This window comes from Lepidochelys olivacea, assembly GCF_965140295.1.
Source record: "Lepidochelys olivacea isolate rLepOli2 genome assembly, chromosome: 15".
Classification (NCBI taxonomy): domain Eukaryota; kingdom Metazoa; phylum Chordata; order Testudines; family Cheloniidae; genus Lepidochelys; species Lepidochelys olivacea.
Genome location: NC_140425.1, coordinates 3,780,105 through 3,805,259, shown reverse-complemented (window position 1 = coordinate 3,805,259; position 25,155 = coordinate 3,780,105). Strand labels below are relative to the sequence as shown.

At 51.9% G+C, this 25,155-nt stretch overlaps 1 protein-coding gene across 2 annotated transcripts; it reads right to left on the bottom strand.

Moving 5' to 3' along the window:
* On the bottom strand, positions 1-25,155 carry THOC5 (THO complex subunit 5). Of its 2 annotated transcripts, none has more exons than XM_084649140.1 (20): positions 25,041-25,155; positions 23,412-23,522; positions 22,513-22,656; positions 21,185-21,298; positions 19,342-19,439; positions 18,510-18,656; positions 15,881-15,995; positions 15,096-15,228; positions 12,529-12,606; positions 12,018-12,058; positions 9,553-9,652; positions 7,950-8,058; positions 5,991-6,092; positions 5,387-5,483; positions 4,726-4,840; positions 3,746-3,849; positions 3,486-3,573; positions 2,652-2,767; positions 2,036-2,226; positions 1-258 (listed from the first exon to the last, which is right to left on the bottom strand). In XM_084649140.1, the coding sequence occupies exons 2-20, from the start codon at positions 23,505-23,507 to the stop codon at positions 195-197; spliced, it is 2,052 nt and encodes a 683-aa protein (XP_084505266.1). In that variant the 5' UTR covers positions 23,508-23,522; positions 25,041-25,155; the 3' UTR covers positions 1-194. The 2 variants fall into 2 exon arrangements, with proteins under 2 accessions (XP_084505266.1, XP_084505267.1); XM_084649141.1 differs by lacking the exon at positions 25,041-25,155 and adding an exon at positions 24,242-24,675.

Genomic DNA, 25,155 nt, shown 5'->3' with positions numbered 1-25,155 from the left:
TTTTCTTCATCTACAATTTAATACTTTACAACACCCCTGGGAAGCAACGCTGGAATGAGAGCGCTGCATGAAGGGGCAGGGGAGGTTCCTGGAGGACGTGGTTGACCCCCAACCAGCTGAGAACCACGGTCACACAGAGATTCAAGTGCTGCGGGAGTTCAGTGGCTGGAGGCAGGACAATCCGGGTGATGGGGTCAGCGGTGACTGAAGAACCCCTGAGGATGGTTGTACTTGAACGGCTTCATGCGGTTGGGCCCCCTGCAAGAGGGGATGAGAGAGCGGGGAGGTTAGGCTGCAGTATGTACTAGACCAGGGGTTCCAACGTTTTCTGAGGCCCCCCAACATGCTATAAAAACTCCACAGCCCACCTGTACCACAACCACTGGTTATCTGCATATAAAAGCCAGGGCTGGCATTAGGGGTTAGCAAGCAGGTCAATTGCCTGGGGCCCCATGCCACACGTTTTCCCCGTGAAGCTAAGTTACTCGGCTTTGGCTTCAGCCCCAGGTGGCAGGGCTCAGGGCTTCAGCCCCACACAGTGAGACTTCGGCTTTCTGCCCTGGGCCCAAGTCTAATGCTGGCCATGCTTAGAGGACCCTCTGAAACCTGCTTGCGGCCCCCCAGGGGGCCCTGGACTCATGGTTGAGAACCACTGCACTAGAAGGGGATTTTTATCCTATGTCTCAATCTTATTCAGCACAGTGGGGAGGGGAGCTGGGAAGAACAGAGTGAAACAAACAGAGCGGCAGGCGAGACAGGCTGGGGGGAATCAGTGGCATTTCAAGAGGGGGAGAATCGACAGGGGATGAGGGGGATCTCTCAAGTGTGGGTGCAGAGGAAACAAACCAGGAGCCTATGGGCTGAGCCTCATTCAGAGTCACTACTGCAGGGAGCTTCACAGTCTCATTCCAAGAGCCATTTGCCCCAGTGTAAAACTGCCAGGACAATTAGGCTCAAAGGCAGTAGCTGCTCAAGCTGGCCAGGGAGCTGCAGGGCAGGATCACGGCGCAGTGGGAGAGGGATTGGGAGGATGCTCAGACTGGAACAGCAGTACTATCTGGGGGAAGCCTGCCCAGTGACTATTCTTTGGCTGAGTGTGGACTGGGGCAACTGGTGAGCGTTAGTCCAGTGCTCGGAGAAAGGGATAAAAAGGCAAGAGGCACCTGCCAGAGCAGGAGAACCTGCTTGCTGGAATGAGGTGTGTGTGGTGGGTTCAGCAGGAGACACAGGGGGATGCTCCTGAGAAACCATTTCTTGGGGGTGGGGAAGAAGCTTCTACCTAGTGGCAGGACAGACCATGGGACTTCACAGTTTTAAGGTCCGTCACTCATGGTTAAGGGCCAGACCAGCAGGTGTGGATGAGCCCAGGACAGACTTCTTGGCAAGGAGCAGCTGCCATCTACGCTACACCATGGCAGAGAGCAAGGGGCAGCTACTAGAGAAACAAGAGCCTCAGCTCACAGGGCACCATCCTGAATGGCTCCACCCAGGATCTCCACTGCCCAGGTGCAGGATTCAATCAAGGGCCTGTGTGGGGCAGATCAGGCAAGGAGGGGGCAGGGAGGGGAGGCATCAGCCACAAAGACCAAGGCCTGGAAAACAGGGAGTAAATGGCATTGGCTGATCTCGGAGCAGCCCAGGCTGGCTCCTGGTGGAACTGTGTACATGCCGGGAGCAGCAGGAAGAAGCGGGGACAGGAGGAACCGCATCTCATGGGGGGGGGGGGGGGGGGGTCTCTGCAGGCAGCGAACGAGGTGCGCCGAGTGATGCTCAGCTGGTATCAAGTGGAAGGTGGGAGGAAGCGGTTTGCAGAGCTGCACACTCCAGGGAACAGTGCAGACAGTGAAGCTCTAGAAACTGCCTCATTAGACGGCCTCTGATTCACTTCATATTAATCGTTTCCCTCCCTGGCGTGTCCCCGACATGGAGTCTTGCTGGCCAGAGAGTTATGTACAGTCCCTGTGTGGCTGCCTTGGCTCCAGGGCAGCCCTCTGCCCGTTCCCCAGAGCCTCCTGGCAGTGGGCTGGGCCCTCACCTGACAAGACGCAGGCACATCTTCTCCTGGGGGAACTCCTTGGGCCCTTCCACGCTGGTGTCATGGGACTCTGTTTCCAGGTAGACGTCCAGCACGACGCACAAGCGCTGCAGCTGATTGGTCAGCAGCTGGTAGCCAGGCCTTGGCCCACACAGCTCCTTGTAGCACACGTTGACCTCGCTCTCCATTGCCTGCAAGAGCCAGGGGATGGAATCAGTCTCCCAGGGAACTCTGGCTAGCTGATCACTAATTACTTTCCCTTCCTACGCTATGGACAGTGTCTCCTCCAGGGACCCCCGGTCTGCTGCAGGAACCTCGCTTTCTGGTGAAGGGGCTGGCTCGACACCCCCAGAAACCCAAGATCTCTCCGTCTTCCCCCATTCCCCTCCAGCAGCCCTGGCACAGTTGCTACCAAGACGCTTCAGCCAGGCTACCTCCAGAAGGCGAGAGGGGAGTTCAGACTCCACAGCCCATTCACCCCCTGGCCTCTGCCGTGCTTGCTGATCTACTCTTTCCAACAGGCCAGCAACTGGCATCACCCAACAGTGGCTCTGGCGCTTCCAAACCACATTAGATCTGACCCCGTGAGAGAAGACTCTTCTCCCCTCCAGTTTACCCGAATGTTGTCATCGTTGCTATTGGTTTTCTCCCCTTTCCAGTTCAGACACAGGTTAAAGATGGGTGGCATGGAGGAGTAGCCCGGATTCAGCACGACAGCTGCCTGGAGTTTGGCTGAGACGTGCAAGGGAAGAGATCTAGGATTACACACTACCCCTGAACCTCCTCCCCGCACCAGCTCCCTAACCCTCTCACCCAGTTTGGCTTGTTTCCAGCGCACTGGATCTGCTTTTCGGAATCTAGGTTGATGGCCTGTGAGGACTCTGTCTCCCCCAACCAGCCACTCACAGTGATGGAGCCAGAGCATTCTGGAGAGCGACACTGGTGCCCGTCAGGGAGGCAATGATGGAAAGAAAGCCAGCATAGCTTCCAGGCATGGTTATGCCTCCCAGGATTCCAGGGAGAACCCAGGGTGCGGGCTAAGTGAGGGAGGAGGGAAGACAGCTTTGCCTGGCCCCCCAGATGGCAGACTGGAGCTGTGCACTGGCCCAAGTCAAAGTCTAGAAGAGCCCATGCCAGTCACTTATTGGGGGAGGAACAGTGGCAGATTGCCACGGGGCCACTGTCTAGTGAAAGGGCCCAGTTGTCCACAAAGGTTGAGACCCACTGATCTAACTGTCCCAACAGCTTCTGCTGCTAACACCTGCTAGTGACGTCTCAGCCTTTCAAGGACAATCACCACGTGCCAGCCTCTCCTCAGGGCTTGAGGGCTGGTGAACAGATGGCATGAGGACACCACTGGCTGCTTCTGAGTGTAATGTCAGAGGGAACAAAGGAAGCCACACGCAGCACTCCCTGGAGCCTGAGACCAAAGGAGGGGAAACACACCCACCTGTCCCTCTCTCTACCAGAGCCATATAATAGAGGTGAGTGTCTTCAGCCAAGCCAGCCTCCACCACATCTTTGGTGTAGGACAGCTCCTGCAGGGGGAGACGCCGGGGAATGGGGATAAACAAAGCTGTGTGCTCAGATCTGCAGCGTGGGCACCGAAGACGGGAAAGTGCAGGGTTATTGATCTGCTTCTGCCAGGGGAGTGGGAAGCTGAAGCTGGTCCCTTGCTCTGGCGTTGCACCTAAGGCTATCTGCACCTACCAGGTAATCCTCGTAGGGGAGCGCAGCCCACTTCACCAAGCGTGACACGACCTTGGAAGGGAAGAGATGCTGGCACTCGCTGGAGACCGGCACGATGCCATGCTCTGAAAGCAACGACAAACCCAGTTGAGCTGAACTGAAAACCCACAGGCAGGATCAAGCCCCACTACCACTGTCTGGGACAACCAAGACAGAACAGGGGAGGGGGGAAGAAGCTCAGGTACAGTCAAATCTGGAGTCCATGGGCCTCTTTAGTTGCAGCTGATGTCTACAGACACTGAATAGAGGGGCATGCGAGAGCATCCGGCAGCTCACCAACCTGAGCCGTGATCCCTCCAGAGCCCACAGGCTGGGCAGGGTGGGGCAGGTCTGCACATGGATGGGAGAAACTTTGGCAAAGTGCAGGCTGTGAGGTGAGCAACTCATCTCTCTCCACATGCCGAACTGATTCCCAGTGTGGTGTTTGAGGGCAGAGTGAACGCAACCCAGTCCAGCTGCTAGGAGCGAGCGAGCTGAAGCAAAGCCTGCCTCACACTTTAACAGTAAAACCGCTAGCTACACGCTATCTGCAGAGCCTTCACAGCTGGTGACAGCACCAAAGGCAGAAAGAACAGCTGGACTTTCTGAAGCCAGGTGGAACTTGCAGCACTGGCCAGTTCGACCAACCTTCCACTGAGTATACGGGGAGTTCGATCTGGCCAGAGACACCCACGGGGACATTTGTACAGAGCCACTGTAAGCAGAGCTCCAACGAGGGGGGTCAGAGACCATCACTACAGGGACCAGAATCTCGCTTTTCTGCTCTGAAAGCAGGAGCTGCGTACCATGTCTGTCGGAAGGACGAGGGCCCTGGAATCCCTTCAAGGAAACACTATTGTCACCTCTTCTAAACAGGATTCAAATGGACAACCCTGCTCTGATGGCCAATGTCCTACGCTCAGGGGAGGAGGGAGACCACTGGGAGGGTGCACTGTCCTTACCAAGTGAAGCAAACTGCTTGTGGAGAGCCAGGCGGGACTGCAGCCTCGTCCTGAGCAACTTCATAGTCATCTCCATGTGGCTGGCACTCAGCGAGTTATCTGCGGTCACTGTGTGCTGCGGACAGGAAGGACTGTGACCTAGAGCCTGGATTTCTTTCCTTACCCACTAGCAGGGGCCGACAGCTGGTTGTACTGGAATCCCTTAAGCACAGTATTCCACAGTGCACAGCACACTGGGAAAATACATTTTCCTCTGGTTACTCTCTGGAACATGCTCATCTTCCTCCATCTAATTAGCCTGAAGGAGACTAATGCCCACTTGGGAAGAGGAGCTAGATTTGGCTCCCAGCAAACTAACAAGGCTGGGCCATTGCCAAGCCAGACTGTGGCAACACCAGCCTGTCCTCGCCCCAATTCAGCCCCTAATTCAGCTGCAGTTAGATTCCTGAGCTCAGGAGTGACTGCCTTTTGATACTGCAGGAGCCACCAAAGCTGGCTGCACCTGGCTTTGGAGCTTAAAAGAATGGCAACCGTGGGCTTGAGATCCCAAGTGTGAGAGTAGCCACCGGGTAGAGCAGAGGGGATGACAGCCTGGCAGGGCCTCAGGAAACACCTTCCCTCACTAGGGTTTTGCTTTCCGGAGGCTGTGCCTCAGACATACCTGAGGCTGATCTTTGGGGAAATGCAGGCCACCCAGCTTCTGCACCCACATGTAGGGGTGCCCCAGATCTGTCACATAATCACTCAGGGTCAGGATGCTTAGGAAACAAAAGGAAAATATCACAGTGCCACCTAAGACAGAGGGGGCGGTCTCCCCAGTGTGAGAGAGCCAGACCTGGAGTGCCGAAAGCAGCAGACAGACCCACCTCCCCGACACTTGCCAAGAGTATGACTCCAGCTCCTGATGCAGCCATGCACACACCAAACGGGCAGGCATGTGTGTCCCGAACTCCAGGTATCAGAGTTCTTTTCCCAGCTAAACAAGGCTTCCATTATAGACGAGCCACCATCTCACCCAGCTGTTCCAGAAGCAGCAGTCCAGCCCTGAGTGTAGGGTATTGCCATTTGGCCTGGCTGCCCCAGCTGTCCTGGGCTAGAAAGCTTCCCCACAGCACACACTGGCAGAAGAAGCCCTTTAGGTCCCACATCGCGATGGGAACAATGCAAGCACCCTAGTCTCCTGCTCTAGGCTGCCCTGCCTGACTGGCCTCCATGGACAATGCTGGACATGACTAAGGGCAGGGGCAGGTGTGCAGCTGACTCACCCGACTTTATCGAACTGGAACTGGTTGGCTGGATTTGGAGTTCTCCTCCCATGATCCCCAGGATACAGGCAGTTCAGCAGGGAGCCTGGAGACAGCAGATCTCTGGGGGAGAAGGAAGGCTAAAGTCAGCCACAGATTTTCCAGAATGACAGTGCTCTTTGGGATCATTAAGAGCAGAGTGCACTGGCAACGGACGAGACGCATTTCAGGGCCCCACAGCCACGGATTTCACCCCTGGCCGTAGAACTGGAATCAGAGTATCCTTTTCCTGGAAGCTGTTTCCCCTGTCCAGCTGTAGCGATAACTGAAAACACGACCCGCGTGTAATCTGATGCACTGATGTGCCGAGTTTGTGGGAACCTGGAGGAGCAACTGAGGGGTGAGCTTCGCCAAGCCATCTAAATGGGTTGACGCTGAAACCTAAAGATGGCCAATCTGTGGGCTGCTGAAAACAAACTGCAGAGCTGGTGTAAAAGAAATGGCTGCTAATCTCCCCGCAGACAAGAGGGGCGGCTGGCTGATCACACCATGCAACAGAAACCTTTGTTTGAAAGGTGTTCTGCACTTGCCACAGCATCAACACCACACCCCAAACCACGACAGAACACAGGGCCGGCTCGCTGCAAAGCACATGGGGCCCTGAGGAGGAGAGGTAAGTTGGTGAAGGGCAGCTGCAGGTGACAAAGGACCCAGCTGGGAGAGTCTGTAGGCAGCCTGCTGCCAACTACGACTCCAGCAGATGAAGGATTTGCTGCACAGGAACATCCCTCCTCCCTGCCCCTGACCAGCAAGGGGGCACTGCCATGGAGAAAGTGCTCCAAGCCGGGGGATCTGTCCACTGCCACGTGGAAGCTCATGCTATGAGATGCACAGACAAGCAGCCCCCACTTCCCATCTCATCCCTGGAGCTCCTTCAGAACTGGGCATTTTCTACTGAATTAACGTCCAGGGCAGGTTTCTGCAGCTGCAGTTTCAGCCCAGTTCTCACACTAATCAAACTTGGATGGGTTCTCCAGCAGAAGGCATTATCCACGGCTCTCGAGACAAGGTGACCTGGAGAACAAGGAGGTGGAGGGAGAGTGCCAGACACAGGCTTGGGGCAGGGAAGGAAACCATTCATCTGCAAGATGGTAATTAAATGTGACAAGCAGATGAGATGCCCCAGCTCCTCCTCTGCCTGTGCGCTAACCTATTAATCTGGGCCCGCTGGCCATGGCAGCAGACACGCGGTACTCCAAGGGAAGCAGATTTATTTTCCCAATGATCAAAGCCACGTGACCGTCTCCTTTTACCCTGATCCTTCAGTCTCACTGCAAAGGATAAATCAGATTAGAGAAAGACTCTGTCTCTGTACCGACAACTCAGTCCCTTGCCTTCCGAACTGTAGCTGCGTGAGCAGCTGCATCACCCTGGCGGCTGGCCGACAAAGGGCTGCAGGACGGGTCCCCCTTGCTGAAGGGAAGGACGCTGCATGAGCAATGCGGCCCACTGCCTCGTTCGGGAGGGTTTTCAAGTCTCCAGCTCCCCTTGCTGGTGGGCGCTTCACGTTCTGCCTCACGCAGGGCAGGCTGAGATAAAGCCGCCAGGTCCCAGCTCCGCTGGGTTGCTCAAGCGGAGGCAGGAGAAATGCAGGCAGCATTTCAACAGAAAGTAGCTTGTAGCTTTTCAGCCAGGGAAGAGAGGAGCGAGGCACATCCTGACAACAGCTTTCACTTCGCAGCCCCGCGGCTGCTTCTTAGAGGCCAGGGCGAAGGAGTCCTGCTAAGCACTCTGCTGAGCTCAACCCCAGTCAAGCCTCTGTCACGTGGGGTGCTTGGTACATCCCCCTAGGGTCACTTTGAACAGAGAATGCGGAGGACAGCAGCTCCTCTGCGGTGAGATCAAGGTCAGAAAAATTCCATTCCCAGTGCAAGGACGGGGAACAGACTTGGCCTTGACACCTCCGTGGGTTTGGCTTACCCAGCACTGATGGGCGTGGTCATCTCCGTAGCAGTGGTCACCTTGGTTTTCACCGTCATGACATTGAGGTTTATCAGGTAGAAGAAGATCAGGTGGAGCACGCTGTCATCTGCGTGGTGACATTGGTGACGGCATGGGAAAGAAAAGCCATTTGTGGGGATGAAGGAGCAGGGCAGACAAGAAAGGAAGAAAACAGTCAAGAGGAGCAGAAACCCCATGCTGCTTTCACTGGTTCATGTGGCTGCTGACTGACTGGCCAGATGTGGACACGGACACCAAATCGGGGGAGGAAACTATGTACAATTCTAAGCTAGAAATCAGGGGAAGGAAACTTGAGATAAGGGAGTCAGTGATCCAGGTGAACTGAAAGTGCAGGGGCAGCATACAATATCCCAGCCTGGGATCTGGCCAGGCCACTGGAGTGAACACCCCTTCTCTAACGAGATGTGCTGAGGATCTTGAATAAGCATAGGTGGGAGGCCTGTGGTTCTAGGTCTCCTCTGAAAGGTAGTTTGATCCCCTAGCCGCAGGCCAGAGCCCTGGGGCAATACTGACGCCAAGCAAAGCGTGCCCCTTGCTGAGCTGCCAGCACCGCTTTTCCTTGGAGCCTTCCCATCCAGGTACTGACCCGCCTGATCCTGCTTCGCTTGTGGAAGCCTGAGACTGGACAGCTAGAGACCCTACATACTGCTACCCTGGGAATCCCACGCATGTGAGACGAGTGCAACACATGGCCAAGGAACCCCTCTCTCCCTGGCCCCTCACGCCAACAGGACAAGCCCTGCCACATCTGGAAATGGCACAGAGGTGCCCTCTGAAATGCGTGCAGCAGCACGGCCCCTGTCCTGTGCTAGGCCGCACCAACGCCGGGCGAGGTTCCCCTCAGAGGTGGTCTCACAGGCTGTCAAGACTAACAGTGCAGCAGAAGCTCCTGAATCCTGGTGTCGCAGGGTGCCAAGCTCCATGCAGAGGAGTCTCTGCTGGAGGAGGCAGAGCCAAGCACTTCCCTGCAAGCCCGGGAGAGCAGAGCTGCTGGTGCAGAGGCCAAAGGGCACGGCCAGAGGGCCCTCATTTTTGCACCAATGGCTCCATGGTCTCAGAACCAACAGATAAAACTCTGCTCCCTCTGTGCCTAAGAGCAGAGAGGCAAACAAAGAACAGCCTAGAGACTACTGAGGAACAAACACCCTGGCCCATCCAGAGGGCATGAGAATACCATACAGTAGAAAGCCAGACAAGTTTCTCTCCCCAGCACAGCTGCGCCAAGGCACTCTGGCAACTCCGCCATTACCACAGTTCGAGTTCACTTGCCCCTTTGTTAGAGAGGCCAGGGCAGTGGTCTCTCCCGTCTTTGTCCCCCCCGCCTACATGGAATGGTTTGGCTCACTCTGGGCCGACCTGCCGTGAAGATCATCGTTCATTCACGTAGGGGGGACTCTTGTGTGACTCACCCCCAGCTACCCAGAAAGGTGGATCTTTGAAACTCGACTCCTAGGGCCACATTCTGATCTCACAGGCACCGGTGTACATCCAATGGCTCGCTGAAGTCAATGGATTTACACTGAGATCAGAACCTGACTCTTGGAGTCTAACGCCCTTGTACCTTTGCACTTGAGGTCAATGGTAACAGACAGTGGGTGTCTCTTCAGCATCTCCTTGCGCTTGTCGTCCAGCTGCACGCCCAGCGTGGGGCGGCGACGCTTCTGCGGCAGGGGAGAGCAGAATCACAGCACCTGAAAACATGTCACATTCTTCCCACCCCATGGCTATGTGTTCACAGCAAATGGGGCAAGCTTCTCTGTCTTTTGCAGGCAAAACAATGCTTAGCACTTACACAGCAACCTAATTATAACTACTCCATGCAGCATCCTGGGTGCCAGGTAGAGAATTTACAGAGAGGGAAACTGAGGCACAGAGCTGTGACTTGTCAAGTCCACAAAGGGTAATTGGGGTCAGATCTCAGGAGTTGCTGAGTGCTCTCTCCAATAGCATCTGCACGTCTGACGGCCCATACTCGGAGTGGACCTTCTCTCAAAGCACTAAGAACCTGAACCCTGCCAGAGCCAGCTGTGAGCAATGCTTGGCATACACATACCCCAGTCATGCAAACCTCTGAGGAGGAGATTTCCAAAGGCACTTAGGGCAATTCAGTGCTCAACTCTCACTGCCTTTGAAAATGTATCCCCTAAAGGGCTCTGCAAACATTAACCCTCACATCCCCTTCTTGGGAAGTGTGACAAAGGGAGAATTTTGGTAATATTTTTATTAATCCTCTGTATGCCTCTGTTTCCCCCAAGCTTTGCATTGCTATGCACGGAGTATAAAGGGTTAAAAAGCTGTTCATGAGGCAGAGGAGTGGACAGGAGGTGTTGGGCCATGTAACTGCCTGGGATGGTATAAATGGGTGTGTCAGGACTGGCTGAAACTGACCCATATCAATGGGGGATCTGGAAAGGCAAAGGGAACCCCAATAGCCAGGACATTCACACCTAGAAACCCACAGCCAAGAGGAAGCAGATCCCCCCCTGCAGGGAGAAGCAAAGCAAAGGCCTGGAGCTGGAGAACAAAGGGGAAAGGAGCTATGAGCTAAGAGCTCGCCTTTGGAGGCAGACAGACACCAGGGACTCAGGAGAAAGGGACAGATGGCAGTGTTGGCCAGGTTGAATTCTACCCCAACCTTTGCCTCTCCACACCAGGGTTCAGAAAAATCAGTGAGGCATTTTTTGAAAAAAGAAAAAAAAATTAAATTAGATTTTATTTAAAATCAGATTCTTTTTGATGTTGTTATTCCAGTCATAGTAAGTTTTTCTTGTAAACCAGTTTAAAATGAATGAAAACGAGGAGGGAGGGAGGGTATGAAATCTACTAGTTTTGAAAGTCTGAAGGACAGCACAAGTAACTTAGGAAATGGTATCCTTTTTATGAGACTTAGGTGAGTAGGAACTTAAGCTCCAGTCACTTTCCCATCGGCATATTTGAAAATTTTCCCAGGTTGACCTGAAATAATCAATTTAATTCACTGACTACAATTAATCCCTATTTAGTTGTAAATGGGAAACACGTTTTGGTAAGAGAAGTTTATGTATCCAAAACATTTAAAAGTTGGTTTGTATAATAAAAATAAATCTTATTATGCTGATTTGTGTGTTTAATTCAATTCCAGTTACCACCCTAACGCAGAATGACACAAATCAGGAGCAAAAAGTGAATTACCTAGTAAATAAGCAATAGGTCATTCACCCTTTTCTAACTTACTGAACGTGTACAATTAATAAGAATTTGAAACTATTAAGCTATATAATTATTTAAATAAATTGATATAGTTATAGTTTATCCTCCAAGGTAACAAAAAGATGTATCAAATCTAGTGTACAGACTCTATTTACTTGTAAATCAACAAGTTTTCATGGTTAGATCAACCAATAAAGTTGCACTTCATAAAAATCACTGAAGTACAAATGGAAAAGGTGATTAAAATCAATGATATAAGTGAGGTTTTCCACTGGGTGATTTAAATCATGATTTACATTGCTGATTTAAATAAACCCTTCCTGCTAACCAAAGGACTTTCCGATTCTGGAGGCCAGGAGACTAAGAAATCGTTACCTTGGTTTGGAAAGGCTGTCTGGTGGTACTGCAGATACTTTAGGAGCACAATATAAGCCTCCTGCAGGAGTCTGGCTTGGCTCGATTTGCTGCAGGGAGTCAAGGAGAAACAGGAAATGCCCAGTTTTGGAGTTGTGGAGGCCACAGGCCTGCCCCTGTGGAATTGTGAGGGTCCTTGGGGCCCAGTGCACTAAAGGGATCACTCCCAAGGGACTGGTTATAGGCTGGGCATGGACTAGACCCTGTGGATCTGTGACAGGAGGCATCATTGGTCCTATTTACAGATGGGAACGTTGAGGCTCAAGGTCACACATCAGATCAGTGGCAGAGCAGGAAAGAGAAGCCCCAGCCCTGCCCCCCACTCTAAGCACTACCCAATGCTTCACTGGGAGAAACAGAAGTGGGTCCACCCATGCGAGGAGATCCCAGAATTTCAATATTGGGGCAGTGCTAGTCCCTTACCGTGGTCTGCTCCTCTTCAGCATCAGAATCACTCTCGTCATCTGCACATTCAAACAGAGGGATAAGCAAGAGCCAAGCGCAGGGATCCATTTGAGAGACTGTCCAAACAGTCATGCCCCAGGGACCCACTACCCCTGCACTGCAGTGTTATCCCTAGAAGACACAGGTGCCCACAAAGGGGAACTTAGCACAGCTGAGGCCCTCGATGTGTTACATGCCTTTTGGCCCCTTTACAGCCTCTACATGACCGAGATCCCCCATGTGCCACCGGGCACTGCTGGAGGGACTCTTCCTAACACTCGGCCACCCGTCTCCCCAGGAGGGTGAGTCGGGTGTGAGGGAGGAGCCAAGGCTATTTAAGCAGCCACTGCACAGAGATAAGCTATAGAGCTATTGCAGCCCTGCCCAAGGAACAATATTGCTCCTCAGATCCTTCCCCCGCCACCCCCCGTATCAGCTTTCAGCCCCCAGGCTGGGCCAAGGCAGGCGGGGATGCCAAGTTATAACTTACCTTGGGAGTCCTCTGGTGGCTTGTAGAGGGCCTTGGCTTCTTCCACACTCCCTTCGATTGCCACAGCCAGCTTCTTATCTGTGGAGGGCAAAGCGCCATTCAGCACTTCTTGAGGGCCATGCAGTTAAAGGGAAGGTTGCTGCTGCCAGCCACCTAGAGAGGCATCAAGCTTGGAAGCAAGGATGCCAAAGAGTTTGTCAAGTTACTTTTGTAGCCTCTTCCCCACTAGCAACAGGCAGATTCAGGGCCTAGTGGGCAGCCAAGATGCAAGACATTTTGTTTGTAAGCATGCTCCAGAGCTGTGGTGAGATCACCTTCCCATCCAATGCTCTGTGCACCTCTCCACAGGTGGAACAGCAGTAATGACACACAGACACACTAGTGACATTGTGGTGCGAGGGGGATCACAAATTTCCCACTCCGATTATTGTTTCACATTACCCTCCATCAATATGCCCCGTTCCCCAAATGCAAGGTATCCCCTACGTCAGGGGCAAAATGCCAGATGGGTTGTGATCCTGTCTTAAATGGCTTTTGTGCAATGCAGTACCCATCAAGGTATTTTTACCAGGCTCATCGCTGTAGCAGGTAACTGCATGTGGGCTGAGGAGCCTGAAATGAGACATCACAAGAAGAAAGGAGAACCAGAGATGAAAGCTGGTCAGCAGCATTTGGCATGCACATCTCTACATGTCAGCAACTGGAATGAGTGAGTAAAAAGAATAATTCAAAAACGATCAGAGGACATCCTTTTCCACACATTTAATTAAGACTATGGAACTCAGTTACACTGGAAGTTGCTGAGGCCAAGAATTTGGCAAGAGTCTAAAAAAGGATTGGTCATGCATATGGATAACAAGAATATCCAGTTATATTAATAATAGTTTTGGGTGCTCCAGGACATAACTATTAGAGATCAGGTTGAGACCTAATATGGGGGTCCATTATCCCACATTTGCTACTGCAGGTTTCTTACACCTTCCCCTGAAGCATCTGGTGCTGGCCACTCTTGGAGACAGGATGCTGGAGTAGACTGGCCCCTGGTCCAATCTAGGCTGGCAACCCCTAAGGAGTCTCAGCCTCAGGAGCTCACTGTGGGACCGGTTTAGGGTTTTCCAGGGTGCCCATCACCACAGTATCCAAGCACTGAACAGAGAATTAGAGAGGGCCACACACTGGGGCTCTACACTGTGCCCTGTCTGGTCCCTAGGAAGCTCTAAACCCAGGGGTGGGGATTTGGCTATTTTAAAAACAACCACCTTCTGCTACAAAGGGGGCTTCTGGCAGATTTCAGACGCAAGGAAAGAAAGGTACTCACCCTACCTGAGCGGCTGGGAGAAGGGTTTCATGTTAGCTAATGGGGTGGGCCGGAAAAGGACAGGAAGGAAGGGAGGGAGGGAGAGAGGGGAAGAGTGAAGAAGAGAAGTGCTATCCCCTTGCTGTGTGTGTTGAGAAGCAGGTGACAGTTAAACAGGTCTCAGCGACAGGGAATTTGCCAGGCAAGGAAGGGGGCCCCTTGACTGGCAGATGAAGTTGCAGGAGTGCACTGAGCCACAGTAAGCACAGAGGGCATTAGTCTGGGCTCTCCTGGGAGCTGCCAACCCTTATGCTTTGACAGAGGACTTGAAGGGTTGGATCACCTCCTCACTGCACACGAGCCACATAGAGGACAGGAGCCATGTCAGTTTCAAGGCTCTGCCCTGGACCAGTCTCCCCGACAAGTTATGGGCTTTGTCCTGCTACAGGAAGCCATGCAGGAACTGACACCCCCTCAGCACCGACCCAGCAAGCAGTGAGGCCTGCTCCAGGCTGTTACACCGTTCAGGGGTGTGAAAATCCCACCCCTCCGAGTGCCATAGCTATGCTGACCTAAGCCATGGTGTAGACACAGCTAGATTGACAGAAGAACGCTTCCACTGCTTGGGGCACTGGAGTGCTGACACTGATGGAAAAACCCCTCCCACCATGGGGCTATGCCTGCATAGCTAAGCCGCTGTTGTCCCAGCAGCGCGGACATGGCCTTCGACAGCCCGTTCTGAATGGTCCCGGATCACGACAGCCCAACAGGCAGGAGTGCCGAATGCCAGCGCCATACCATGGGGGCTGTGGACGGAGCATACTTGAGCTAGGCGGCTGGCTTTAAAGCCATCACTGCTGCAGTGCCCACAATCCCTTGAGTGGGGCACAGGTTTGAAAAGAGCTCTCAGAGCAACTCTTCCAGGAGAGGCGTGGGAGGGAGGGAGGGGCGAGGGGCTCAGCCGCAGCAGCCAAACGAACGAGGTTCTCATATGATGCTGCTTCATCAGGCCGGCTCCCAGGCTGTGGCTGCCCCCAAGCAGGCTCCAAGAGCAGCGGTGGAGGAGCTATGCTGAAGTGGCGGAGGCAGAGTGGATCGGATGCAGCAGAGTCATCCGCACATCTCACAACAGCAGGATTTTCTGCAGGCAGCTGTGAAATTTGGCCCATGGGGGGACGGACTCCCCGCTCCACTCACATCACAGCTTTCAGTGACACAGATGAAGGCTGTCACAACCGCCTTACTCCCCTCCCCCGACATTGATACTCACCACAGGCCTGACCATAGGCGTTGGCTTGGACAAAGAGAACATAGAGAGGTGGTGGCAAGTGTCTAGCTGTCTCGTACTGCTTGTGTGCCTGGTCGAAAGGCATGAAGAGATACTCCTGGACAGGAAGGGAGGCCTGGTGGGACACAAATCACACACACACGATTGGTACTGGAATTGTTTGCACACCAGCCCAGTCACCGAGCGGTTTGTGCTCGATGCGGCTGTGCAGGAGACCTGGAACCTGCGCCAGGAACATACACAACCCTCTGGGCAGAGATGCCCCTTGGGATGTTCAGCAGCAGCCACCGGGAAGCTCAGCTCTCCTTAGGGGGAGGACTAATGGCTTTGCAGACGGGAGAGAACCTACTTCTTTCACCCGCTCTTCCCAGCCAAGTCTGACGCAAGGGGAGGAAGCTACAATTGCTCTCCATGGAAGGTCCCATCTAACGAGTCTTCTGCCAGCATCTCAGCAGGGACTGCTGCACAATGAGATTGCACAGGAAATCCTCGCCCTGTGAGGATCTGGAAGCACAGGTAAAGGAGCAGTTCCAACACCTCCAAACAGCCTCGGTCCCCATGCTCCCAGTGCTCTGAACCTCCCTTACTGCGGATTTCGCCAGCCTGTCCCCACACCATCTACCTCCCAACAACTGAAGGTTAGAGGGCAGACAGGCAAGGGCCAGCACAAAGGGCTCTGATCCATCTAGCAGGAAACACACAGACTCTCACTGCAAGCAGCCAGTCTCACAGGCAAAGAGGAGGGCTTTGTTGAGCTCAGGAAGTACCTGCATGATGCTGTTGAGCCGGGGCTGGAGGCTGCTCAGATATTCCTTCTTCACTTCTATCTCCTTCAGGATCTTCTCCTTGTTGGCCAGACACTCCTTATACTTCTCCGCCAGCCTGCACAAGAGAAGCTCATTTACAGCACCGCATTCACAAAGGAGACAGATGTCAGATCAGAATCTCTGCTCCCTATTGGTGCATTTCTAAACCTCAGGATCCAGGGCTCCTGATTCCATGGGCAGGAGCTCCCGAACTGAGATAGGTCACTCTATGCTTTGAAGTCAGCTTCAGAGCCTATTTTGATCAATATCTGACCTTGCTGTCACCTCTGAAGTGATGTGATAAATGAAGAGTTCATTAAAATCCAAGGGAAAGGGAAAACAAACCGCAAGAAACCTAGCAGAGCTGGAAAACTGGGAAAATTGAAAAGAATTCTGAAGAGCGTTCAAGAGAGCGCGAAACTGTTAAAAGATAACTGTTGAGGTGGGATCTCCGCACGGATCTTCTCAGATGCCTGTGGAAGCATCCCAAAGCAGGTAGTAAACTCCATTCCAGACTAGCTGGTCCCTTCTGGCTTTGGAATCTATGAAAATAAAACTGAGGAGAAACTACTTGAGAAATCTGAAGAGTAAATGTGCCATTTAGTAAACACAGCAACATATTCCAAGCTCTCTTCTACTCTAAGAAATGAGGACATACGAACGGCCCCTCCTTACTCCCCTGATCTGCTCCCATATTCGCATCTCAACCGCTGACTTCAGCGACAAAGTACATTCTTCATGCTGCTTTATTGGGTCTGTTAGCCCTGTAGATCTAAAATAGCTACAGGAGAGTCTTTTCCATCTTGTGCTGTCAACAGAAGCATTTTGGTTTTTTAATTTTTATTAAGTGCCTATCAGTAATAGCTGTGCAAACCCCTGGAAGACAATGAGGTTTCACATAACACTGAAGGACTTATTTGACATAAAGAATCTTTACTACTGGCTCTGATAAATGAGAGAGACACCAGCTTAACTCTCAGAGCCCAAGAGGGGAAACCTCCCTCACTATTTTTAATTGTGAACTGAGGACAATTGCTGATCAGAAAATGGTTCTTTCTCCCTGTGATTTTTTTCATCAGAAAACAGAAAGCCTGAAAATCAAAATATTTTGATTTGGGAATGCCACCGCAGTGTCTCATGTTGTACTGTGGGTGCCTAATGCTTCCATTTTGCTCTATACAGGCTACTTAACTGGTCTACATCTCCCAGGATGTACCATGGTCTCCCCTCTTGAAGAGGGATGGCATGTATCATAGCAGTTTTGCATCATGGCAGATGAAGTCCAGCAGGGGAACCTGGCCCATAGAGAAGAATGGAAGCATGGGGCAGCCAAACCACAACTCCCATTACACGCTGCGGTGGCATTTCAAAATAAAAATATTTCAGCTTTTGAGCATTCAGTTTTTCACCCCAAACAAATGGAGTGGGTGAAACAGACAGGGAAAGCAGAGCCGTTTGTGAAAAATTCTGATTGTGGAAAACCCAATTTTCCATCAGAAAAACAGTTTAGACAGGAAAGCTAAGGCTGTCTGGAATGGACCTGCTGAGACAAACACAGAACCCCACAATGCCAGTTTTACACAGGCCCTCACTTAGAAGCACAGCTTTAGCTAAGAGGCATAGTCATAACTATCAGATGATAGTATGGGAGGGTGTGTGACTGGCTGGAGAAGGCAGAAATGGAAAAACCACAAAGCTTCCAGTCAGAAGAGTTCTCATAAATAAAACCTACTTTTAAGCTAGTACACCCCACAAATTAGAGCTGCCAAGTGAGGGGAAAGAGACCATGAACACTGTAGGCACTAGGGCTAGGATTTGCACAGATGACTAGTGATTTAACCACACACCTTCCACTCACTACTGTGGGGAAACCTCATCCTAGCTCTTCTTTGCTTTTTAAAGTCGGTTTCCAAGGTGCAGACATTTTTAGTGGGACATTAAAGTAATCCGTTGGCAGGACGCTCCTCCTGCGGTTACCGATGGATGATTTCAGATTGGTGATGGCCGAGCCCGTTAATGACGACTCTTTGAAATGGAGCAATGGACAAAGAATTGCATGCTCTCAGCTCCACCCTGTGGTGCATATAATATGTGGGGGGAGGGATAGCTCAGTGGTTTGAGCATTGGCCTGCTAAACCCAGGGTTGAGAGTTCAATCCTTGAGGGGGCCATTTTAAATGCAGAATTACACCCTTCACAGCCCACTTCTGTCAAACAATGAGTGTTGTTCTTCTGGGAAGAGACCAGGGCATAGCTCTGCCTCCCTTTAATTAGCCACATAAGAGAAGACTCCCTGAACTGAAAAACAGGATCAAGACACTGTTCAGAATAAACAGTAAAAACAGATCTGAGAGACAGGCCCATCTGTGTGTTAAAAAGGGATCTGCCATTTGTCCTTTAGTAACTAGTTTAAACTGACTGTGTAGCCTTTCTTTGCTGTTACTGTATTGTTTGTTTCATTTAGTGATTGACAAGTGAAATACAAAAGGTTATTTTCAAAGTGCATATCCCTGGGCTGTGAAATATATACCAACAAACGCTTGGTGCCAGGTAGAGACAGGACTGATCTGAATGGTGGCCTGTTGGCTTACCTTTTGCGCTGCTCCAGCTCCCAGTCGAGGCGGGCCAGGGTCTGTTGGTGCGGCTCATTGAGGGTAATGTCAGGTTTGCTGATTTCTGGAGGAGCCTCTTTGTAAAATTCATCCACGCTCACTAGATCAATCTCCTCATGTTTTGACCTGCAGGGATGGAGAAGGGATGAGTCTGGGGGAGGCTGGGAATCCCAGTGCAGAGCTGCACCATTACCGGCAATCTCACAACCTCAGCATTCACTATTTGTTTCCGGATTACGAGACCCACCTTGAAACATGAATTTACTAACGTTCCAGAAAGCAAAATTGCAACAGGCCCCGCTAAGCGCACAGTTCATATCTGAACAGGGCCATTCCTTTCCTGGGTGTTGCCAATGTGTGTTCCCTGCCTGGCTGTCTGTCCTCAGATTTATTCAGAAGTCAGCCGAGGGACAGTCGCACTTCGTAAGAGCTCAGAGACTTGACTGTGGAAGGTGCAGCCTTTGGAATAACTACACTGATGCAGTTCAGCTAAGCATTTTAAAAACTGATCCAAAGAAAACATTGTTGGACCAGCACAATTCCTATCAAAAACCTTCACAGTATTTATCCTGACTGTCCTGACTCTTCCCTATGCACCCGTCTCCTTCCACTTGCCCCAGGAACCTCCAGGATATCCAGACCACATGCCAGATTCTCAGCCCTGGTATGGCAGCATTCAGGATTCTTATGATCTTTCAGTGATGGGAGCTAGGCTCTCCTTGTGACTCTAGGCATTACACCCTCCCTAAGACCCTTTGTATCTGACACGTGCAACTCAAGTTACAGCCTCCTTCTCTCTTGCTGTACTCACTTAAACTCCAGGCATTTGGTGATCTCCTTCTGCAGATGCATCACCTCATACAATAGGTTCTGGAGTTGCAGGTGATAGGCGTCTACTTTCTGCTTTGCCTGAAAGAAGAATGTGATCAGGTGAGCGTAAAAATAACAGTGCAGATAAAACCGGAATTAATAGAGCAACATGCCCAACAGATGGCAAGGACCAAGGGCTGCCATTTGGAGATGGCAGATTTTATGGAATGGCCATGGTGAAACCCAGGAGGTATCATGGGCACTGGTTGGCACTCCACCACCAGCCTGTACAAAATGGCCTTGAGTTCATTACTAGTGGGGAGATCAGGGCATGCAAGGTGAGAACCAAATCAAATTGGATGTTCTTCTAAAAGATCTGCTCTAGTTCAAAGAATAATTAATTCTCTGGCCTGTGTTAAATAGGTGGTCAGGGCAGATGATCACAGTGGTCCCTTCTGAATCTATAACCACGGCAAACAAAAGCTGTCAGATCAGAAGAGAAGCTGGCTTTGTAACTCTATGTGCCTGCTATAAGGACACTGCTAAGGCTTTTCATTCCTGTGGGCACTACTCACTTCAAAAAAGTTTTGCAAAACTGAAAACCAGCGAGTGGGTTAGAGCAAGCATGCAGGTATGTAGGGTTCCAGGAGCTAGTCAGTCTGGGAAGGTTCTGGGGCAGTGGTCCCCAAACTTTTTACCTCATGCCCTACTTTACCCCTGTCCGCATCTCCCCACACACACCGGGAGTGGGGCCGGAAGAGAAGCTGTGGCTCCAGGAGCAGGGAGGCCACAGACAGGGGTAAGGGGGCAGAGGCTGGACTGGAAGCCAAGGCCAGCAGTGGAGCTGGGTGGCACTTCCTCCAAGGCCCCAGCCGCACCCCCCAGTTTGTGGACCCCTGTTCTAAGGAGTTTAGTAGTATCAACTCAGCTTACTTGGAGGTGTATGAGTAATTAATACAGGTTTATCTTAAACATAGTGTTTGGGATTTACCAGTTACTTCTACATTGATATACTATCAAGATGACAATTACTGGTGCTATGGTAATGGGTGAATTAGAAATACCTAGAGAGAGGATTTTGATCCCTGCAGAAATCTGGAATCTGAATAATCTACTTGATTCTCCACATTAAAAATAAAGACTGCATGGCTGAATCAAGGGACAGGTCACACCACGTTCTGGGGAAGAGGCTGCAGCGATTAGCAACAACACAGCTTCTCAGCTCACTACGTGCATATTTACTTGATAAGAACATAAGTCAAGTTTTTTCAGGAACACCCATCACTGTGTCTTTATCCCCCTCACCGTGAACGGTCTGATTGTATCGACATGGATACTTCCAAGCAGGATCTCCAGATAGAACAGGAGGGAGAAAATGCAGGGCAGCATGGACTGGTACTTGAGAGCCCTGGAGCCTATACCAGCTCGGCTGGGTAACCTGGGGCCAGTCAATTCTCCTCCCCGTACAATGGCGAAAATGATACTCACACCTCCTTTGTAAAGTGCTTTGAGATCTAGGGATGCAAAGTTCTACACAAGAGCAAGGCACTATTTTCTTCTCAGCCCTGCTGTACATCAGATCAACAGCAGCTTCTTGACTGTTAAATCACATCAGACATTAAGAGGGTGCTGCTGCTTCTTCATTCATTCTAGTTATTAGATTATCTGCTCCACTTCAGTGGAGTTTCCCTGTGAGCCTCCAACTCAGAGACCACTTGGACCTAATCCAGTGTGTACTAAGGTACCAGACAGTAACCCCCACTCCCCCTCTGCCATTCCAGAAGATCCCTAATCCCTCTGCCATTCCAGGTAGCATCCCTTTCAATCTCTGGCCTCCATTGTACCTCATGGGTCTGATCTCTCCCCTTCTTTAGTCGAATATGAGCCAAACGGTTGAGTTTCTTCAGGGTCATGAAGTGCATGCAGCTCTGGATCCGACGCTCTTCTATTGCAACAGCCTGACAAGTAGGAAGGAGAGCTGGGGTAAGGAAGTTTACTCACTAGTAACTGTTGCTTGCGTAGATTGCCACTGCAGAGCCACTTTGTTACTGTGCATGGGAGAAGTAACTAGAACAAGCAGGGATCTGCAGAGACTGGAAATAAGGCGTACATTTTTGGCAGCGAGGGTACCAAACCATTGGAACAATTTACCAAGGGTCAGGTGGGTGGATCACTGATCATTGGTAAATCAAGATTGGATGTTTTTCAAGAAGCTCTGCTCTAGGAATTATTTTGAGGCAGGTCTTCAGCCTGTGTTATACAGGAAGTCAGATGGGATGATCACAATGGTCCCTTCTGGCTTTGGAATCTATGAGACAATTCTCAAACGTGAAACACTGGTTAATATCTCTAGGACTTCCTAAGGTGCCACACATTTCCAGGTTCAGTGGAAACAGACATGCACAGACTCTTTCCTTAGTCCAGGAAGAGATCAGAATCACAAGATTCCCCATGGGCTCAGTACAGGGCTCTTTTTCGCTCAGGAGGCCAGTTTCATGACATCCTTCACTGGGATTTAAACCTTTCAGAGACCAAGTGTGTTTACCCTTTGGTAAAATCATCAAACAAGCCTGACTATTACCAGGTGGATCTACCCTATCCTGGAGGCACACAGACTTCAGTCAAAGACTCGCACCCCTGTTTCCATGGTCTTCGGTGTAGCGAGAGCTGCTAGCCTGACAGCCCTGGCTGAAGTTCTCCTCTCAGCCACAGAACAGGCAGCTGCAGTGCAAGCTTTCCTTAACAGTATGTCTCAACTCTGAGCTGATGTGGCCATCCCGTGCAGGCCAGAGGTGCATTCTATCTCCATGCTCTTTGCTCTCTAAACAGCAGTCACTAGAGTCAGCTTGCTATGTGAACACCTCCCTAGCCGGAATTAGAACGAGACTCACCAACTTGCTTCACACAGGCCCCCAAACAGGCATCAGGCAGGGGTAATCAATAATTTGGGCTGGATTCTCTCGCTGGTAAAAGGCCTCCTATCCCCACACCACTCTCCTGAGCTAATCAGTCCTCATATTTTATTTGGTTTTGCTGAGACTGTAATAAACGCCTTCCCCCTTTGTGCATCTTGCTAGGATGCCATGTGGACTTCAAACCCACGGCTTTCTTGGAGCAGCAGAAAGGTATTTAAAAATGCTCAGGGGAAAGAACTCTAGGGGCTTTTTCCTACACTGTCTTTGCTGCCTTTGCTCTTCAGATCCTGGATTTCTGCCATGAGCCTCTGAAGTTCCTGGCAGGTTTGCTTGTAGAGTTCATAGTCTTTGTTGGGATCTCGGAGTTCCACCTCTGCCTCTTCACTGTAATACTTCACATCCTGCAAAGAGCCAGAAATACAGAGTAGCACACAACACAACTCATCCCCCCGCTCTCCTCTGAAAAGGGCCCCGTGGGGTCTCTCAAATCAACACTCCCTCCATTCCAAGTTTAAAGCAGCTTTATGCAACCTCAGAAGATCTAACTAATTGCTGGTGCGGCAAACTCCACTGGGGATCTCAAAGTCTAGTGAGCTCAGACTGTCTCTTACACTGTCACCAGACGCCAGTATCAGTTCCCACCCCATGTAATTTGACAATCAAGAGAAGAACAAGAGCAGTGAGTAAAGTTCTTTCAATTATCAGACAGGATGGAAGACAGTTCGTTAGCACTAGGCTCCAGTTTAGTTGCCACCCTCACTCAATCCCCCCTCAATCTTTTCAGGGCTTCTTAAAACACCCCAAGATCTTTTCGGGGGCCAGTGCAAACTTGTGACACAGCAAGAAAATTGCTCAGAAAGCACAAGGCGCAAACTCTAGCTCCCAGAGTCAGAAACCATCTTTTCTCAGGATGCTGGTGATTGCTAAAATTCCCATTTACTTTGGTAAGAGTAGCGTAAGACCAACCCTGAGTGCTTTTGAAAAGCTCACCCTTATAACACAGTGTACATATAGGGGTGATATTTTTCTGATGTCAAGAGCTTTCAGAACAAACCACTGAGTTGAGCGACAGCCTCTTCTTCTGCATTCCAACCAGCCCTACAGGTGTCTGATCTGCATGCAGAATTGTCACAGGCTTACAATCACTCTACCCCACCTGGTCAGGGTCAGCCCTGCTCCGCTTGCTCTCCTGTGGGGCCCCATCGGTGCGGATGACCTTGGGTTTCCTCTTCTTGCTTGAATCAGATGACATTTCTTATTTCACAGGCTGTGGAACAGGAGAGGAATACAAAAATCACTCCTCTCCAAAGGGGAGTCCCTCAATTCCTTGGGAACAAACCGGAGCTACTGTCAGAGCACTAGTACTCCAGTGGGAGGGTAATCCAACCCCTCCCTTCCTATCCTAGTCACTATAACTCTTGTCCTAATCATCTCCCCTCTCAACTCCTCAAAGCAATGTCACCCCCCTCAGAGCATATCTGCTAAAATGAGACTCCTCGTGTGATCTGCCCACATCACTGAATCCTTTCGCTGCCTCCCCATTTCTGTGTCAAACCCCTCCTGCTCACCTTTGAGGCCCTCCAGCACTCTGCCTCATCTGCTTATCCCACCTAGCCTCATCACATCACATCCCCACCCCCAAGGATGTGTCAGTGCCTCGTTTGTTTGTCTGCTTCACCCCACAGCCACCTCTATGTTGCTTCCCACGCTATGTATGTCTTATGCATGACGCATCACTTGATGACGACCTGTTCTGTTCATTCCCTCTGGGGCACCTGGCATTGGCCACTGTCAGAAAACAGGACACTGGGCTAGATGGACCTTTGGTCTGATCCAGTAGGGCCACTCTTATGAACGCCCTCCCAGCTTTGCCTTGCCAAGCCATTCCCTGTCCTCATTCAAATCCCTCTGCCTCACTGCCCACAAGAAACAGCCCCAGATGTAACCAAACCCAAGCCAGCTGCTTGATCTAATTGCTGCAAGAACCTCATTCCCTCTCTGGGGTCTGTTCCCCCAGTGCTTGGGCACATCACAGCTGAAATTCCATGGCTAGCTCCTTGGGGTAGGGTCCTTGTCTTTCTATCTGTCCCACGAAGAACTCCGCTCACTGGCGGGCGCTGCAGATACAGTCACCATCAGTACAGGAAATGGGAATGAGAACCACCCCCTCACTCCCGTTCCTCGTCTCTGTCCTTGGGGATTCACGCAGCCAGCGCCCCCCCAGACCCAGACCGCCTCCTTCCAGCGGCGGCGAGACCTAGCGCACAGGATCCCGGCGTCAGCCCCTCGGGCAGCGGCCACGGCGTGACCGCCTGGCGCCCAGCCACACGCACAGGCAGGGAGCGCGTCTCGCCCCGGGGAGCGCCGTGCCCGGGAACAGCTCTCCCCAGAGCGGGCCCCAGCAACGTCCTCAGGGGCCCGGGCCCCAGCAACGTCCTCAGGGGCCCGGGCCCCAGCAACGTCCTCAGGGGCCCGGGCCCCAGCAACGTCCTCAGGGGCCCGGGCCCCAGCAACGTCCTCAGGGGCCCGGGCCCCAGCAACGTCCTCAGGGGCCCGGGCCCCAGCAACGTCCTCAGGGGCCCGGGCCCCAGCAACGTCCTCAGGGGCCCGGGCCCCAGCAACGTCCTCAGGGGCCCGGGCCCCAAGCGTCCAGCACCGCCGGCCACCTGGACCGAGCAGCCTCACCACACACAGCCCAGCCCCCGCCGGAGCGGCCTGGCCTCGCCCCCCCCCTCGGACCGAGCTGCCTCGCCCCGCCGCGCTCCCCGCTGCCCCGGGCGCTCACCGGGCTCCCGCCCCGCCACCTCCAGTCTCCCAGCGGAAGTGCCGGGGCAGGAGGAGACGAGTCCGCGGTCAGCGAGGGCTAGAGCGTCCGCCGAGCTTCACCGCCCTCTGCTGGC

Coding starts and splice junctions, on each gene's coding strand:
- THOC5 (XM_084649140.1), bottom strand. CDS start 23,507: ATGTCATCTGATTCAAGCAAGAAGAGGAAACCCAAGGTCATCCGCACC. Junction 15,229..15,880: donor GGCTCAACAGCATCATGCAG/GTACTTCCTGAG, acceptor GTGTCCCACCAG/GCCTCCCTTCCTGTCCAGGA. Junction 4,841..5,386: donor TCCCCAAAGATCAGCCTCAG/GTATGTCTGAGG, acceptor TCCTGTCCGCAG/CACACAGTGACCGCAGATAA.